Here is a 20,158-nt window from a genome sequence, read left to right as displayed (position 1 = left end):
AAGTGGGTGGACACAAAATTAACCCACCCACCTCCTTTAGCATATATATATATATATATATATATACACACACACACACACATATACATACACACACACACAAAAAAAAAAATAAAAATTATAATTAATATATATATATATATAAATATATATATATATATATATATATATATATATTTATATATATATATTATGTCTGGCAGTGGAGGAGACAGCGACGCTCTCAGACAAGCCTATTAACAGGAGTGATGCGCAGGCGTCTACACTGGTGGACAGTTCCAGAAAATCTCTCCAAACCTCGTCACCTGGGCTGCCTCTCTTGGACCATAATTACGTCTGACGTAAGTGGGCAAGGCTGGGGAGCCCATTGCGGGGAAACCAGAATACAGGTGAGATGGTCTTGTTCCACCCAGGGAGTGGTATCCAATATCCTGGAAATGAGAGTGGCATTCCTAGCACTGACATCATTGGCAGCCCAGATCAGAGGGCAGAGAGTACTACTAATACGCCTAGACAACAGGGCAGCAGTCGCATATCTGCAGAAACAAGGAGGCACTCACAGCAGAACATTCCTCAGGGTGGTAGAGTCAATTATGCTCTGGGCGGAAAAGAACCTCCTGGACCTCAAGGCAGTATATCTTCCAGGCAGATTGAACACGGAGGCAGACACGTTGTCGAGAAATTTCATGGACAACACTGGAGTGGGCCCATTTTTCACCAGATTGTCAGCCTTTGGGATCCCTCTCAGATGGATCTTTTCGCCACACTAGAGAATGCCAAACTAATCAGGTTCTTCTCTCGTCTACCGAATCCACAAGCGGAGGCAGTAGATGCTCTGTCATGCCCCTGGAGGTTCATCACAGCATATGCTTTCCCTCCTCGTCCACCAATATTGAAGTTTCTCCTGAGACTCCTCAGAAAGTCAGTCCAAGTGTTGGCAGTTCTAATGTATTGGCCCAAAAGACACATGTTTCTCAGACACTACTATATTGATCTAGGGGCTCTCACGAATGTAGAGTTCGGAAGGAGGACGGTTCAGGCTGCAATGTCCTTTTCTAATGAAAATACTTATTATTGGCATTATCCCACCCGTGTCGGCTAGTTATTTATCATCTGTATGCTGCTATGGAGGCACCAGGAGAACAGAAAATTGTATCGTACTTATCGTAGTTTTCCTTTCCTGGTGCCTATCCATGGCAGCATATACTCCCACCCTCTGTGTTCTATATTATGGAGAATGTTGGGGGAGGGACTAGGTCTTTAATTTATGCTGTTCACTAGTACTGACGGAGGTGTCGAGGCGGAGCTCTATTATCTGTATGCTGCCATGGACAGTCACCAGGAAAGGAAAATTATGGTAAGTATGATACAATTTTCAGTTTTCACACGGTGGCAGGGCATGGCATGGCACTGTCACACAGGTTTTTATTTTTGTTTCCTGTGTCCTGCTGGGAGGAGTGATTCACCCAAAAAGTTAGTTTCACAAAGTTACAAGAGCGAGTCTTTCCCTGACTTCATGGCCAACCTACACCTACTCTCATTCCCTTGTCCAAGGTTAGCCCCCATGTTGGCTACATCACCACCAAACACTGAAAAATCAGTTGAAAGCCTATCTGCACCTAACCCAGGGCTTGACAAACTCCAGGCTCCAGGTCACCATGACGACAAGAAGTTTTGTCCTGGTGCCTGGGCTACCGTCCGAATGCTCCCCACACCCCGCATGAGACTCCCCCCCCCACTATGTATCCTGGGGTCCGCTTGGCCATCAGCGGCGGACCAGCACAAGAAGTTTTGTCCTGGCGCCTGGGCTACCGTCCGAATGCTCCCCACACCCCGCTTGAGACCTCCCCCCCCCACTATGTATCCCGGGGTCCGCTTGGCCATCAGCGGACCAGCACAGCGGGTGCCGCCAGATAGAAGGGAGGGAGGAGAGTGGACACACATCCCTTCTAGTTGTTGACCTGGAAGCGACTTGCAACATCATGTCTGGGTCCCCGTTCACAGTTTCCCCGGCCATCAAGGCCAGGAAAGAATGTAATGTAGTGCGATGTTCATTGCATTACATTCAGTGGAGCACAGGAGAGACATGTAGGGTCTTTTAGACCCTGGATGTCTCATTAAAGAGAACCTGTCATCAAAACAAATCATCACATAGGGGACTTTTTGTTCCCTATGTCAGTGGTCCTCAACCTCAGTCCTCAAGTACCCACAACGGGCCATGTTTTGGGAGCTTCCCCTAGATGGCATTGATAAGAGCTATTTTATCTAAGGGAAGCTCCCAAAACATGGCCCATTGGGGGTACTTGAGGACTGAGGTTGAGAACCACTAACCTATGCAAGTAAAAAAAAAAAAATGTTTTTAAATTGTAAAAAATAAAAAATTACAGTTACACCCAAGTACCCCCCCCCAAAACAAGCCCCCACTTTTACACATGTACAAATGTAAAGGCATGTGGCAGGGCGCCTACACCTGAAAACGTTGATTACGATACACATGCTACATATTGCCGTGCACGCCGGGATAAGACCAATAATTATAGCACCAGGCCTCCTTCATAACGCTAAACTGATGACCTATAGGGGCCTTTTAAAGCATTGCCTATGGTAAATATAGGGTACTAACATGTTTAAGGTTTGACATGTTGGGTATCTATTTACTTGGTGCAACCTCTGCTTTTATATTTTACCAAAACATTAGGTAATTTATTGCATTTTTGTGCCCCCTAAAACTAACTTTTAATGTGTTTTATTTTACAAAAAATTTGGGGTTTCCTAGACCTTTGCGGTAATATCCTGTAACATAAAAAATTGGAACTACCACTATTTTATTCTCTAGGGTGTCTGCTTTCAGAAAATATAGAATGTTTGGGGATTTTATGTAATCTTCAGGCCTAAAATTTTTTTTTGAACGCAAAAAAAAAGTTCACCTTCGAGAACATGTTGCATGTTCCACCCGTAAGATTTGTTAAATGAAAAAAAAACAAAAAACACAAAAAAACTGGCTCCTAACTTTAAAGTAAATTTGTCAAGCCCTGACCTAGCCTAACACATACAGCCTGACCCATCAGCATGCTGCTGTGCCTGCACAGAAATACATTAGCAAGTCCTATACTACAGAACACTTGCGTTGTCAAGTCTCTTTTGGAGTGAGAATAGATTATCGATATTTCAGCACATGATTTTCCGAGGACACTAGGCAGTACAGCAAGCAATCTGTATAACACCCCCCCTCTGCCAAGATGGATAACCAACATCAAAGTGGTGACATTAAAGAGTTCAGAAGTATTTCTTCCCAATATATGTTGGATGGCATGCTAGGACTTTCTAGTGTTAAGCCAAGCTATTGCTGAAACTCATAAATTATTCATCGCTAGTAGGTGACAGGAAAATATAATTATGATTATAAATGCACATTTTTTATAGGAGAAGCTGGGAAATGAATCAATGTTAAATAACCAGCTGTTTTTTGCAGAGCTCTTGTATATTGTTGGGACAATTTTTTCATTAGCTGATCACCTTGGCGCAGCAAAATGACAAAAATCCTCAGTACTGGATAAAACAAGAAAAACCTTAGCTGGTGAGTAGGTCCACCAGTAGTGGATAGCAGAATCGTCTTTAGATATATAGTCTAGTTCAGTCTTTCTCAACCAGGGTTCTATGGCACTCTAAGGTTCCTCCAGAGGTTGCTAGGAATTCCTTCAGCAATTTCTGCTTCGGTTAAAGTGGTAGTAAACTCTGTACTACCACTTGTACCTACAGGCAAGGCTTACCTGTAGGTACTGTGAATATCTCCTAAACTTGCACAGTTTAGGAGATATTCAGAATGCATGCAGCCGATGACCTCACTGGCGCATGCACTCTGAAGATCTGGCTTACAGTGCTGAACCTTCAGAGCCCGTGTCGGGAAAACGGTGGCTCACGTGCGCATGCGCGGGAGTGACGTCATCACTCCCCTGGCCACTTATGAAGCACGAAGGCCACGAACCTGGAGGGAAGACTGGGGGAAGATGTCAGCCATCTCAGTGGTGACATTGCGGTGCTGGAGGGCTTCATTCTCAGGTAAGTTTATCATAACGTGCTAGTATGCAATGCATTATGACATTGCCTTGCAATTTCTTCTTTTTTTTAATCACCTGCGGTTTACAACCGTTTTAAGTAACCACTGACAGCAATGATCTTTATGGCTGTCTGTAATCCTCCCAATGACCAATTATGTAAGGGTCAACCTTTCAAGTGGCCATTACACTAATGTACTGAGTGCTGTAAACGTAATTATTGGAAGGTGTTGCCTAAGGAAAGTTATTGCAAAGGTTTCTTCAAGTTAAAAAGGTTGCGAAAGGCTGGGTTTAGTGGCAGTGATATAAAAGGTTCACTTTAATCAGTGTAAGTCATAGCTTATGCAGGGCTATGGTCTCATATGACATCACTGGTGCTTTTTGATTGACCCAGCACCCTCACAGAGTGATTCACATGCTCCTTGACACCTGGAAGTATCGGGTATTTTCTTTGTTTCTGGAAAACCCAAAAAGGAGCAGTAGGGGAGTGAAGGAAAGGTGATTACAAACCGCTGAGGATGGGGTGAAAAAAGAAAACTAGGTAATCTGCCCTGACTAGACAAAGCACAAGTTACCAAAAGCACAAAATTATTAATTTCTACAGAGACTGAAGCCACTAAACTTCAACATCAAGGACACAGTGGAAGCATTTGTATTGTTACCCTTCTTAAAACCCAAACATGCCTATAGATGGCTTGGTGAGTGGCCACCATGCAGATGAGTGTGAACTTGGGCTTCAAAGGCTAAGGGGTGGACACCAAGGGTGGAGGTACCCTTTGAAGCATGGAACCAACCTATGGGTGCCATGGAACCAACCTATGGGTGCGTACCCTCACATCAAAGGCTGAACTTCCAGGCTAGAGTTTACATAGGCCTAAGAGGGACAGAAAAATACCTATCCAGAAACCAGCTTGTATTAAAAGACAGGTGGAAAAACAACCACATAATCACGATCATGGTTAAGTAGTAAGGAATATGGAATGAATTTATAGTGAAAAGGCTGGGAGCTCTAAGAAAACAAAGAACTGATGAGTAAACATAGGAATTGCATTTTAGCTCTACAGAAAGTTTGATGGAAAGGAGAAAAAATAATCAAATCACCAGAATTCCCATTAGTGTAGAATGACGGAGGTTCAAGTACAGGTTTTATAGTACACGATATTGACTTTAGCCCTGTCAACAAGAAAATGTGTACGTTCAGAATGAAAGGACGTTTTAATGCCTACATAATTAGTGTGCATAGAGATTAAGGATGTGTTTTATGAAAAACTGGAAGAGACAAATAGCAAAGCTCCCATAAATATAAAAATAATAATATTAGATTAAATGCAATTAAAGGCTGGGAAGAAATATACAGCCGACACATACACTAAAGAGTACAGTGCTACAGCTACAGAGGTCACTAAGGGCTTGTTTAAAGTTAATTCACTCCTTGTTAGGAGTACGTAAATACTTGAATGACCATGGTCACAGTTCTCCTTTAAGCACTTGCTGCCGGGCGACGTACCTGCAGGCAAACAAGCCCGGTAGGTGGTCTCCCCTGTCCCCCCCCCATGCACGCGCACATAGGTGAATGCATGCGTCGGTCTCTTGTTGGTACATAAACAGCGATCGCACCACACATGTGAGGTTATCACCATGAATGTCAGATCGGGAGCAATAATTCTAGCACAGACCTCCTGTGTAAATCTAAAGTGGTAACCTGTTAGGGCTTTTAAAGAGTCACCTCTATGGATAATATAATTCAAGTTGTTGCCATTTCACAGGCGTAACATATTTTATATTTTAGCAAACAATTGGGTATTCTAATGTGTTTTGTGCATTGAAATTCATTAAAGTGTATTCTTTTCCAAAACAATTGCATTTGAAAAACTTCTGCGCAAATACCATGAAACATAAAAAATTGCGACGCCCATTTTATTCTCTAGGGCAGGGATATTCAATTAGTGGACCTCCAGCTGTTGCAAAACTGCAAGTCCCATCATGCCTCTGCCTCTGGGTGTCAAGCTTGTAGCTGTCAGAGTCTTGCTATGCCTCATGGGAGTTGTAGTTCTGCAACAGCTGGAGGTCCGCTAATTGCATATCCCTGCTCTAGGGCCTTTACTTTAAAAAATATATAATGTTTGTTTTCTAGCAAAAATTTTTTACATGTATGTGGGAAGTGCCAGAAAAAAAGCCTGGTCTTTAAGTGGTTAAAGTGTTACTAAAACCACAACAGTTAAAATCAGTCTATATATGCAGTAAAGCATGCTTGTTATACTCACTATAGAACCTAAGGGGTTAATCCTGCACATTGTGTAAAAAGGCTGTTCGATCCTGTCTATTTCCATAGTCCCCAACCCATCTGCTGATAGAACACAGCCTTGGAGGCACTCTGCACATGCTCAATTTGGTGTGTATTGTTAGAGAGTTTTTTTTTATTCTTGAGAAGGTGCGTGTAATCAACATAGGGCCAATAAGCACTGCCCAGACAGAAGGTCAGGGGTCCTGCAGCCTCATAGGACAGTCAGAGGAGAATGAAAACTCCTCCTACAAGCTTTAACCAGACACTGATAGAAGTCACAAGACTGCTACCCTGTTTCCCCGAAAATAAGACCTAACGTGATTGTCGGTGAGGGCTGCAATATAAGCCCTACCCCCCAAATAAGCCCTAGTTAAAGTCCTTGTAGGTCTTATTTTCAGGGTAGGGCTTATTTTTGGGGAAACAGGGTAGGGCTTATTTGGGGGGTAGGGCTTATATTGCAGCCATCAGCGACGATCACGCTAGGTCTTATTTTCGAGGAAACAGGGTATATACTGTTGATGAGAAAAGGTATTTAGCAGTTTATATTTACTAGAACAATTGCATTTCCATGTTCTGTGTACTGTGGGAGACCAGATATAGTGAATGCAGGTCCTGGGTTTAGTAACACCTTAAAGACAGGAAAGTAGTTATACAGGGCACGATGGAAACATTTGCCATCAATAGAAGACAAAAACAAGGAAATAATCATTTCTACTTTTCTCCTCAAACTCAAATGCAATACAACAGATAAACAATAACTCTAAAGACGCCATACAAAACAGAACTGTACAATGGAAAATGAGAATAAAGAATTAAGCAACAACTATGAACATCCACATATAGTGGCAACTAATCAGCATCTTAGATGGCTTGTCCTTGTTATAAGAACAGGGAAAGAATCTCAAAGAAATCCAGAAGAAGAATGAAGAGAACACAAAGGAAAAAATAAAACAGTGATGTGGAAAGGGACTGAGGAGAACTCAGAGAGTCAGAAGACAGAGATAAAAAGGAATAGAATAGGATGGGCTATAATTATGCAGAAAGAATTTTTAAGTATGAAAACATACATGCATATGTTATATCCCAGTAGCTCATTATGCATTCATTTTCAAGGTTGATAGTTTGCTGTATTGTAAACAAGCAGCAAAGTTTTATTGCCTGACAGTTTCATTGTGTTACTATTTTTGCAGTTACTATTGCCATGATAATAAACTATTTTTTGACACCCAATAAAGGCCTGGTCACTTACTGACACCTAAACCCAACCCTTAAGCTGGGTACACACAGATCAAAAATCGTCTGGTGACGCAGGAACCGATCGCTTTCTAAACTGTGTAACACCCTCCCAGTTTTGCTGGAAAACCTCCTATCAACGGCTTGCAGCCAATTGGCTGCAGTGCTGATCAGTGTACTCTGACAGCGGGGAGTCCTTGCTTTCAGATTACAATGTCCCAATTAGACATGTGCAATTTGTTTTGTTCCGAATTAGTTTTTTTAACAAATTTTGACAAATTCGTTAATTCTGAAATTTCGGAAATTCAAATATTTGAAATTTCATAAATTTAAAAATTCTAAAATCTGGAAATTTGAAAATCCAATAATAAGAACGAAAATCTGAAAATTCAAAAGAATGAAAATCTGAAAATTCGAAAACCGGAAAATCTGAAATAATGACTAATAATAATTATTAAATTATAGGTATTGTAATTTCCTTTCAAATTTGGCTGTTAGTGAACGTAACGAGTACAAATTTATCCGAAGTTACGAATGATCTGAAATAACGAATGCCGCATCAAAACGAATGGAACATAACACTCTAATAATAATAACAATAATAATAATACCTTTTTATTATTATTTATTATTAATTTGTTCCATTCCATTTTTTTAGCTGCAGCATTCATTATTTTGGATAATTCGTAACTTCAGATAAGTTCGTACTTGTTACGTTCACTAACAGCCAAATTTGAAAGGAAATTCCAATACCTATAATTTAATAGTTAGTTATTATTTAGAATTATACTGATTTTCCTTTCTTTTTTTCAGATTTTCGAACTTTTGGATTTGCGAATTTTTGAATTTCCGAAAATCCAGAAATTTGGAATTTGAATATCTGGAAATCCGAAGATGTGAAAAACTGAATTTTCATTTTTCCGAATTTCCAAAGAAAGCAAAAAACGGAATGAAACGAAAATGAACACATTTTTTGTCAGTGCACGTCTCGTCTCAACGGCGGGGATTTTGCATTCACCTCGCTTGTGTGGATGCAGAAATTTTTTTTTTTTTTTAATTTACGTTCAGCCTACCAGCTGAACGAAAAAAAAAACAGATTTGCGTGTACCCAGCTTTGGTCAAATCTTCAAATATATATGCTTTCACAGTGACAAATACGATTTCTGGAGAGTGATAAGTTAATTCTTCAGGTATGAAAATTGTGTAACACATGTGAGAAACATTCCACAAATAATTTGTACTTCATTTCTCATACCAAATTTCCAATGCCAAAAGCAAGCCTTCAGAAGCCGTCATTTTCTCATAGCTGTTGCTCAACAAGGAAACTGGCTATACTGTCTGACATAAAGACAACCACTAGAGGGAGTATATACCACTCTGTGTATAAAGCACAGTCATGGAATTACATTACAAGCATGTATAAATGTGAATTTTGTTTTTAAAGTGGTAGTAAACTCTGTTACACCACTTATACCTACAGGTAGGCCTATATATATTAAGGCTTACCTGTAGGCACTGTGAATATCTCCTAAACTTGCACTGTTTAGGAGATATTGACACTGCATGCAGCTGGTGACATCACCAGTGCATGCGCTCTAAAGGTCTGGCAATACAGTGCCGGACCTTCAGAGCCCATGCCCTAAACAGCAGCTCCCGCACGCATGCGCGGAAGTGACGTCATTGCGCCCCTGGCCACTCGTGTAGCAGGAGGCCACGAACCCGAAAGGAAGACAGGGGGGAAGATAAAAACCCTCCCAACTGTGACAGCACGGTTTTCCGCATGTCCCCTGGGGCGCCCACCCAGAAGCATCCGTGATCGCAAGGTTCTCCGGACCCAGCACATCACAGATCAGGGTAAAGGGCCAATGACAACGGCCCTTTACCATGTGATCACTCCGTCCAATGATGGAGCGATCACTTGTCAACAAACTGGCGCATGTCCAGTTCAGCTCTCTCCTCTTCTGACAAGTGAGCGGTACAGCGTGTGAGGAGAGGAGGGAGGCGGTGCAACAGCCTGAGTGGGCTGTCTCTAGAGTGCCCACAGCGCTGATTGGTGCCAATTTATGCCTCATCAGTGCCTCAAACATGCCCACCGGTGCCTCATACATGCCCACCGGTGCCTCATACATGGCCATCTGTGCTTCATCCGCGCCTCATACATGCTCATCCATGCCCATCAATGCCTCATCTGTGCACATCCATAACCCATCTGTGCCCACCCATGCTTCAGCTGTGCTCCATCCATGCCACATAGTACTCATCCATGCCACATCCGTGTCACATCAGTGCTCATCCGTGCCTCATCCATGCCACATTAGTCCTCATCCTGACAGTGCTCCCTGGATGTTGGGCCCCTGTATGTGGCCAGGCTGTGTAAAAGTCTTACACATGTGGTATCGCCATACTCAGGAGTAGCAGCAGAATGTATTTTGGGGTGTAATTTTTGCTATGTACATGCTATGTGTTAATTGTGTTAATTATCTTATAAAATGACCACTGTGTAAGTTTTTTCCAAAAACTTGTGGAAAAAAATGACATGCTCAAAAGACTCATTATGCCTCCAACTAGATTATGTGTTGGGGTGTTTGCTTTCCAAAATGGGGTCATTTTGTTGGCTTTTCCATTGTCCTGGTGCTTCATGGCCTTCAAAAATGTAATAAATAGTCAAGAAATGAAATGTGTAATTTATGCTCCTAGAACGCCTGATGGTGCTCCCTGCATGTTGGGCCTCTATATGTGGCCTGGCTGTGAAAAAGTCTCACAGATGTGGTATTACCATACTCAGGAGGAGTATCAGAGTGTATTTTGGGGTGTATTTGCAAGTATGCATATGCCATGTGAGAGAAATAATGTCAGGGACATGCTGGCCATTGCGCATGTGTGGGCACAATGCGCGAACGTGCGTATGCGAGTACGCGCCCATTAGGATTGGCGCCCAAATGCCATAATTAAGGATGGCAGATGCACTAGGGCCTTGCTGTCTGATCTGCAGCTTCCCCTGTATCCTGTTCTTGTACCTGCCTCTGATCTGATTGTGACCCGGCTTCCTGACTACTCTGATTCTCTCCACTCCTGACCTTGATTCTCTTTTCTCTGCTTGATTCTCTGTTGTCAAACCTCTGCCTGAGCTTTGACCATTCTTTGCCTGATGTCTCTGATGTACCTGATCTTCAGTGTATAACCTGGTTTGTCTGACTCTGCACCAGTCTCCTCCACTTGCTACAACCTCTACATACTTGCATCCGCAGTACCCCGGCACCTGCAACCTACCGGCATCTACAGCACCCCTGCAACCACAACATGCCTGCATCCACAGCCATACCCCCCAACTCCACTACTGCTTCTTCACCTGCTACAGAGAACATCGCAGGCACTTCTACCTCACTGTGCTCTCGTGGCCACTGTTGTAACCTCAGTGTTCTGTGAACCGGGGCTGTACGAGAGGCCTTCCTCTGCTTGTCAGTCACTACCTGAAGGTACGTGACAAATAACCTGTTAATATGACCATTTTGTGAAAAAAAAACCCCAAAAAAACTTCATTTTTCAAAGAATTGGGGGGGGGGAAAATTAAGATTTTTCTTTAACAAGTTAATTAAAAACTCACCATGCCTCTTAATAAATACCCTAGTATGTCTACTTTCCAAAAAGGGGTAATTTGGGGGATATCTGTACTTTCCTGGCTTGTGTCTCAAGAAATGAGATAGGCCGTCAGTACATCAGGTGTGATCAATTTTCAGTGATTGGCACCATAGCTTGTAGACATTATAACTTTCCCAAAAACCAAATAATATACTTATTTTGGTTATTTTTACCAAAGATATGTAGCAGTATAAATTTTGGCCAAAATGTATGAAGAAAAATTCAAGTTAGACTTACCGGTAACTTGTTTTCCTTGAGTCTTTCAGGACAGCACTTGAGAGAGTGACTCCTCCCCTTGCCAACAGGAAACACCTCTTCCACCAAACTTTAAAAGGAGGCTCCTTTCCACACATTGTCAGTAGTAGTAGAGAACCTCCGGCCCCAAACTGGAACACATAATCGAGATATGATTAGTCACAGTATATATATGAAAAAACAATAGGGCGGGATGCTGCTGTCCTGAAAGACTCAGGGAAAACAAGTTACCGGTAAGTCTAACTTGAATTTTCCCTTATCGTCTTTCAGGACAGCACTTGAGAGGATAATAGAGACTTACCCCCCTAGGGAGGGACCACAGCCTGCAGAACCTTTCTGCCAAAAGCCTGATCACCTGCTGATAGGAGATCCAGTCTGTAATGACGGACAAACGTTAAGTAGCTTGACCACGTAGCCGCCTTACAAATCTGATCTGGGGTGGCACCAGCTCTTTCTGCCCATGTAGTGGCCTGGGCTCTTGTTGAATGAGCCCTAATTCCCAGCGGGGAAGATAAACCCATTTGAGAATAGGCTACAGAAATAGCTGTCTTAAGCCATCTAGCCAATGATGCTTTTGATGCTTGTTGGCCTTTCTTGTTTCCAGAGAAAAGAACAAATAATGAATCTGAAACTCTAAACCCTCCTGTTACTTCCAAATACTGTAATAGGATACGTCTTACGTCTAAATTGTGAAACTGCTCTTCCTTTGCACCCAAAGGGTTAGCAGAAAAGGTTGGTAGAGTAATCTCTTGAGACCTGTTACTAAAGCTTGCCACTTTTGGCAAAAACCCCGGATCTACTTTAAGGACAACTCTATCAGGAAAAACTGACAAAAAAGGCTCTTTTACTGATAGGGCGTGCAGTTCACTAATCCTTCTTGCTGAAGTAATTGCGACCAGAAAAATAGTCTTCAAAGTTAAATTCTTTAGGGATATGGCCTGTAAAGGCTCAAATGGTTCTTTTGCCAGAGCCTGCAGAACCACCGAGAGATCCCAATTTGGGAAATGCTTCACCGGTACTGGTCTCGACCTGGAAAGTGCTTTGAAAAATCTCATGATCAGAGTTTCTGAAGATAAGGATCTCTCCAGATAAACTCCCAAGGCAGCCACCTGCACCTTAAGAGTGCTGACCGCCAGATTCTTGTCTGCACCCTTTTGCAAAAATTCCAGCACTGAAACTAGGTCTTTAACCCCCCTATGTTCGGAATGACAGAAAGAAACATAGACTTTCCATACTTTGGCGTAAATATCCCTGGTTACCTTTTTCCTACTGGAAAGCAACGTAGCAGTTAAACGTTCTGAAAAGCCTTTGCTTCTCATTAATTGCTCCTCAGATACCAGGCAGTGAGCTTTAACCTGTCTACCCCTGGATGAAGCACTGGCCCCTGAATCAACAGATCCTGACTGAGCGGGAGATGCCAACATGGTTTGATTGCCAACTGCAGAATCGTGGAAAACCAAGCTCTCTTTGGCCAATATGGAGTAATCAAAATGATTGATACTCTCTCTTTCAGTATTTTCCTCAACACTAGAGGGATTAATCGAAATGGAGGAAAAGCATACCCCAGGTGAAAATCCCACGGATGTGCCAGAGCATCTATCCCCTGAGAGCAAATGTCTCTCTGAAGGGAGAAAAAATTCGGGAGCTGCGTGTTTTGTTTTGAAGCAAACAGATCTACCTGCGGAAGGCCCCAAACACTGGTGATTAATGCAAACACCTTCCTGTTCAGACTCCACTCTGATTCCTGAACTTTTTGTCGGCTCAGATAATCCGCTACTTCGTTCAATGTGCCTTTTAGATGGACTGCGGATAGAGATAGTAAGTGGTTCTCCGCCCACTCCAGAATCTCTACTGACAGTAAGTGAAGGGCCCTGCTTCTTGTGCCTCCCTGTTTGTTCAGGTAGGCTATGGCCGTGGCATTGTCCGACAAAATCTGGACATGGCAACCTATGAGGTTTTGAGAGAAGAAAGCTAATGCTAGGGCAACTGCCTTCAGCTCTCTCCAATTTGAGGATCTTTGGGCCTCGAACTGGGACCATGTTCCCTGCGCTAAGGCTTGACCCATGTGGGCCCCCCATCCCTGCAAACTGGCGTCTGTTGTGACCACTTTCCCGGTCGGAAAAGACCAAAGAAGACCTCTTTGCAGTACCACCTGACTTTTCCACCACCAAAGTGAACGTTTGACTCTGGTGGGAATCTTTACTTTTGTATCCAAACTCTCCGTCCTGTGGTTCCATGTCCTTAGAAGGAACCTCTGGAGAGTCCTGAAATGCAGCCTTGCCCATTGGATGGCTGGCATTGAAGAGGTTAATGTCCCCAGAGCCGACATAACCTTTCGGACTGAAATCAGTTGGATTTGTTTGTAGTGCCGTTATTACCCTTTGGACCTTGATCTTTTTCTCTTCTGGGAGAAAAATCTTTTGCTCCACTGAATCTATCAAATAACCCAGAAACAGTACTTGCTGAGCTGGGATGAAATTTGATTTTTGAACATTCACTATCCACCCTAGTGACTCCAAATGACTGCGGGATTTGTTCAAATCCTCCTGCAACTTTTCCCTGGATGGGGCAAAAAAGAGGAGGTCGTCCAGATATGGAATTACCGCAATCCCCTGGAGTCGAAGAGGGGCGAGAGCTTCCGCCATTATCTTCGTAAAAATACGAGGAGCTGACGACAGGCCGAAGGGAAAAACCCAGGAAACCTGAGCTCCCAGGACAGCACCTGAGAGCCCTGACTTCCCCACGAAGTGTTCCCTCCGGAGGAAACACAAAAACTGACAATGTGTGGAAAGGAGCCTCCTTTTAAAGTTTGGTGGAAGAGGTGTTTCCTGTTGGCAAGGGGAGGAGTCACTCTCTCAAGTGCTGTCCTGAAAGACGATAAGGGAAAATTACTAAATTTGCAAAATTTGTATGAAGAAAAATTCATTTATTTTACAAAATTTTCTTTTTACAAAATTATCTTTTTTCATTTATAGTGCAAAAAAAATAAAATAAAAAAATAAACCCAGCGGTGAATTAACACCATCAAAAGAAAGCTTTATTTGTGGGAAAAAAAGTTCAAAAATGTTATATGGGTACAGTGTTGCATAACTGAGTAATTGTCATTCAAAATGTGAAAGCTGAAAATTGGCCTGGCTAGGAAGGGGGTATAAGTGCCCAGTGGACAAGTGGTTAAGTAACAGCTAAAACATTCGAAAAGATATTACAGTATTGTAATTGCTTTAAATAAAATATACCTGGCCTGTTAATAAATTCACAGTGGCCCAGACCGGCAATGTCCATCCTCTTCAGAAACAGGACCATGGATGTCAAGTTAGACTCCTGGACCTTCGGAGTCAGGAGGGTTTTCATTTCGGTTTGGGTGACCTCCTCGGGGTAGAGACAGAACATTTTCCCTGTAGAGAAAATCATTATGTGGTCACACTGTGGACACTATCAGAAGGAGACACACAACGGCCAGGAGGAATACATTTGGTGCAAATAAAATGATAGTAGTAAAATATACATAAAGAAATTTAGCACATGGGAGATACAAGAGAGCCTGCAAGACAAATCAACCAGAAAATGTACCATGGTGTACCCGGTGAATTTAATGAGCTACAAATCTGAACAAGCATTTGATCTCCGAACTGCTACAGGCCATATACACAGGACCATTGGAAGTCAATGAATGTACTACTGTATATAATTATGTTGTTGTTGTTTTTTTCAGGGGGGTTCTTAATTAATCCTGTTATTGGTGGGTCCCAGGGAGCCTCATTCCAGATAGCCACAAAAATTGAGCACTTACAGGACAGAGGATAGTGGTCTTGCTGGTAACAGACTAATAGAATTGCACTGGCCACATAGCCATCAGATGGGTTGGCTTAATATGTCTATGACTTATTTTCTTGTATTAAAGCTGAACTCCGGGATAAGCAAACATTGCCCAAGTACAAGAGGCATCTGTATTCTTACTTGAATCTTAGTGTATACTTTATATACTGTATTTCTTCTAGATCTGCAAAGTAATCCACAGTGAAACTTTGCCTTTAAGCAGGAGCTTCTTTTAATAAAGACCAGTCACTGCTGCTCTCTCTTTCTTTGTGCAGAGTGACTGGTCTTGTATCCGCCCACCTTTTTTTTCTACACGCAGCATGTATTATGTGTGTGGTTTTCTAGGTCCCTCCCACAACTCTGCTCCCTAGACAAGCTATATGCAGAGCAGTAAAGTCGTTATTGATTTTTTTTTTTAATAAGGCAATATGTGGGTTTGCAAAGGCATTTGGTGCATACAAAGTGGATTTATATCCTTTGTGGCTATTGAGAAATACATTTAAAGTTTAAAAACTGTGTTCAGCTTTAAATCCCATCTCCAAAGAGCAGCTACAATAAACGGTACACCTCTCTCTCTCTCTCTCTCTGTGCTGAAGCCCCCCCCCACACAAACCTTTTGTTTTGTCCGTTTTATATGGTCTGTGATATCATCACAGGGGATGAAAAGATCCTTCAGCTGCAAACATGGCCGGAGGGCCAGCATGGCAGGGGTTAAAAGGGACTTGGGTCTAGGAGGTTTTTTTCTGAGTAAAAAGAAAATATTGTTGCGAAAACTTATGTGATTGGTGGGCTAAGCAGGAATGCCCAGAGCTGTGAGGGGTGGTTAGTCAGGGGGTCCCAGGACAGCCTAAGTCAGAAGGGAGCCGAGTTATGGAAACCTTGGCACCCTCCCTTCCTTTTGTTACCTCTACTTTGGCTTGTTCTTCTTTCGATAGGTCATTTTGGGTTGGTGTGTGAGTCATGGTGGCTCGTGGAGTCTTTAGATTAGTGTTAGTATAGGACACAAATGAACAGTGTAGGGACCCATCTGAGGTATGGCTCTCAGTAGTTGGTATGGTTGTAACTGCATTTGTTGTCTCTGAGTCAGTGGTTGTCGCAGCTAGAAGCCTATTTATGTTGGATGCAGGTACTCTCTTTTTTGATGCCCACTAGGACCTTGCGACTCCATGTTTTACACGGTTATTAACATGTTACAGTTTGTTAATAAAGGCTGCTATGGCTATTTAATGTTAAGCGTAAATATTATTGTCACTCCTAAGCCACATCCGTATACTAACGTTTGAACTAAAAAGAGGGAGAACCACTAAGTCGGACTTTAAAGACAGATTGGACTAACGAATTCTTAAAAGAAAAATCACATTTTATTGTACATAGAAAATGAATAACACATATACAAATCGACCACAAAAAGGGACAGAAATACCCAAATTTTGCTTAATACTGCATCATCACAAATGCGTGAGCCCCTGTGCGTCTACTTGTTTCGCTGGTCCACTTCCTCAGGACACACATATGGGGGGGGGGATTATATAAACATGTCTCACTGGCCTAGGCGTGTGAGCACCTGCATAGAAAGTCTCTCTGGGTGGGCACCGAGCAAAAAGTAACCGAGCAGTATGTATCCCAAGTCATCTTATCAAATTAGAGAGTTGCTATTCTAAGGAAAACGTTTCTTGAAAGCTGCATAAAGTAGTGTGTCAACAGGTTCGCTGCACAAACAGTAGCCAGATCATAGGGACAAAATATCCATTGCATAATTTTAAATAAGGGATTAGATACGAAGTGAATTCCCAGGAGTTGCACTGCACATATCCCCAGAAGAGCCAAAGCCAACTCCTGCAGCCTTACAGTGACCCAGGGAGCTACCATGACGGACGCCTAAGTCCGACTTAGTGGCTATTTAACGTTGTTGTGTGGTTACTTAGGTGTGGTTAAGGGGGGGGGGGGGGGGGTTATGGGTTGAGCAGAAGGAGGACAAGCAATCTTTATTACCCTAGTTATGATTCTTCAGCTCCTGGAGCCTGGATGAGGGATGCATAGGTACAAATGTGGGCAGAGAGATATGCAGCAGAATAGGAAGAGTTATTTAAGGCAGGCATAGCTTGCATGCGCTGCACCAGCTTTCACCTCTGGTCTCTGCCCAATGATGTCAGAGGTGGCGGTGAGGACACCAGTCACCCTGCTCAAAGGAAGCAAGCAGCAGTGACCTGGGCACTACCATCAAGATAGGGACATTGCTAACCCAAAAGGTTGCATTTTTAATTGGAGCTATGACGGGCAGGAGCAATTATTGATGCAGCGAAAACTATTTTTGTGCCAGGTATCCTGGATTTTTTTGTGCATGGAGTTCCGCTTTAATACAGTGTCATCATATTCCAAAGCCCACTATAGTAATAGTATAAGCACTTGACCAAACAAAACATAACAGAATGCATGCTCTGTTGGGGCCTTGCTTGTTACAGCTTACACCTAATAATGATCAGCGACTGATACAAAAGGCTTATAAAATCTGGAGGGTGAAGGACCTGTAATAAAATTATACTGGAACACATCAGAAGTTTACAGCAGCCAAGAATGCACATGCGATGCAGCTAGTATCTATTACGAATACAGGATTACAGTGCATAGGGGAGAACTTATTACTAAAAAAAACACATCAAATACACGTTTCACTGCTGCAAACTTATAGACAATTCCTTTGCAAATGTTTTACCTGCAGGACCAGAAACCAGAATTTGCTTCCTCATCTCCGCTTGAACCTTGCTGATCGGCTGAGTGATGACAGACTCGGCACGAATCCTGGTGTTGTAAACCTTAAATTAATAAGATACAACGATGGAAGAACATAAAAACCTGGTTCCCAGGAATGTAGCTGTCAGTAGATCCCTTAAAGGGAAACTATCAGAATAAAACAAATCGTAACTAAAAAGGCATTTTTTTTTTTTTTTCATTTTTGATAGAGTAAGAGAGAGTTATAAACCTTGTCAGGTATTATTTATAAGTTGGCATCTGTGTCCCATAGGGCAGATTTCCCTCGACTTTGTGCCCCATAGTCAATACAGGAAGTAAGAGAAATCCCTTCAGAAGCAATCCTGGGGTAGCACCTAGATCACCAGAACTGGCGTCCCCATTGGAAGATTTCCCCTCTATTACATGTTTCAGTGTCAACCCAAAATTTGGAATTTTCTTCTACTTTTGATGAGAATGGTAAACAGGACGAATAGAGGGTGAATCTCCCCAATGGGGGCACAGACAGCAGTGAAAACTGGTGTTCTAATCCTTCTCCACTCCATCCAAAACTAAAAACAAACAAGTTTGCCTTTAATTACACTTTAACACTGCCATTGCTGACTGTTTTTGAAGCTACAAGCTTTTGGGTTGTGACATTACCAGGTACATTTGTTGTTGTGGGTCGCAGAGTGGCGAAGCAAGGACAAGAATGAAAGACCCACATGGAATATCTTAAAGATCACCAATGGTAACGCCTATATTTCCGCTCTGGGGTAGGATCACAGCTTTTTACACTAGGTTGGGAGACATGGTTTCTATACACACAGACACATTTGTATCTAACTGTATTCTAAATTACTGAGTGACACATGCAAGGTCCTACTCTAATCAAGAAGACAAATTTTTGTAAATATGAATAAATAAGAGAACAGCTTGCCTGCTGGATGTCTTATGAATGAGCACTGACCTCAAACAAGGGGTGGAGTAAAGTGCTAGACACAAGTCATTTTGTGGAAAGTGCAAAGTCTTTAGTTGGGCTTATAATGGACATGGTGGAGCAGTTCTCCCCAAAGCAAGGATCTTTCCAACCAAGGGGGGGGGGGGGGGGGTCACCAGGCTTGAGTAATGTGTATTTGAACTGGAAAGAAAGCCAAACACTTGTGATGAAAGTCCAAGTATGTATTTTAATTTATTCACAAATGGAAAAGAAATAACAACAAAAAAGCAACAAGTTTCAGAGGACAAACAATACCTCTTCATCAGGGCTTTAACATCCATCTACTGAACTAAGGCCCCTTCCACAAGCCTCAGTGCTCAGTGGGGAATCTGTCCACTGATCCCGGCTGAGCCGGCGGATGGCTGCTCTGTGTCCGCTCTGTTTATGCAGTGCAGACACAGAAGTAGCCCACTCTTCTCTATGGGCTGTCAGATGTAAATGGACCACCTGTCCATTTATATCTGACTGCCATACAATCTGATCCACCAGACAATTGCAGAACGTTTTTAACAAATAGGATCAGATGTTGGCGGGTGTCACCGGACACCTGTCCGTTGACACCCGCCGCTCCATAGAGGAGACTGGAGTGTCCGCCTATAAAACTGACAGGTGAACCCGATCAGTCCACCTGTGTGAAATTGGCCTAAAACAATGACAACCTGGTACATCAATCTGTGAGGGAGATTTCGATTACACAAGTGTCAGCATTACACAACCTTGCAGCAAAGCGGACACTTGTGTAATAGATATTGGGCTCTCATTCCAACTGGAATACACACAGTGACCCGGCTCACTTAGGGCATCTAAGCACCTCTCGTGTGTACTTTTTGCCTATATTAGTATTCCTAAAGAATATAGCAGGATTATAAAAGTCACTACAAGACAGAAGGATGCTTAAATTCCCAGTGGTAACCTGTTTGAAGGTTCTCATTTATCCAGGTCCTGGCATAGGTAGTACGAGTCAGTCACATGCAACTGGACTGGTTTAGTAATGTTGAAGACATGTAAACACTCAAATTTGTTGAAATGCTGGGGGATTTTCCTGACACTCATATGATTGGAATAAGCCACTTGGAAACTTCTTCCAAAAAGGTGAAACATCTTCAACATTAGGGAACAAGTCCAGCTGAATGTGGCCAACTACTAGTA

The 20,158-nt window shown here is 42.6% G+C and overlaps 1 protein-coding gene across 5 annotated transcripts in view; it reads right to left on the bottom strand.

Moving 5' to 3' along the window:
• The window catches only part of DHX32 (DEAH-box helicase 32 (putative)), a 202,982-nt gene that overhangs the window by 46,275 nt on the left and 136,549 nt on the right, over nt 1-20,158 (bottom strand). For all 5 annotated transcript variants that reach the window (XM_073595742.1, XM_073595745.1, XM_073595740.1 and 2 more), the window contains 2 exons: nt 17,996-18,095; nt 14,703-14,861 (listed from right to left, as the gene is read on the bottom strand). In XM_073595742.1, the coding sequence (XP_073451843.1) occupies nt 14,703-14,861; nt 17,996-18,095 (259 nt within the window). The remainder of the gene's footprint in view (nt 1-14,702; nt 14,862-17,995; nt 18,096-20,158) is intronic.

This window comes from Aquarana catesbeiana, linkage group LG08 (assembly GCF_042186555.1).
Source record: "Aquarana catesbeiana isolate 2022-GZ linkage group LG08, ASM4218655v1, whole genome shotgun sequence".
In the NCBI taxonomy this organism is placed as follows: domain Eukaryota; kingdom Metazoa; phylum Chordata; class Amphibia; order Anura; family Ranidae; genus Aquarana; species Aquarana catesbeiana.
This window is presented reverse-complemented; position numbering and strand designations above follow the sequence as displayed.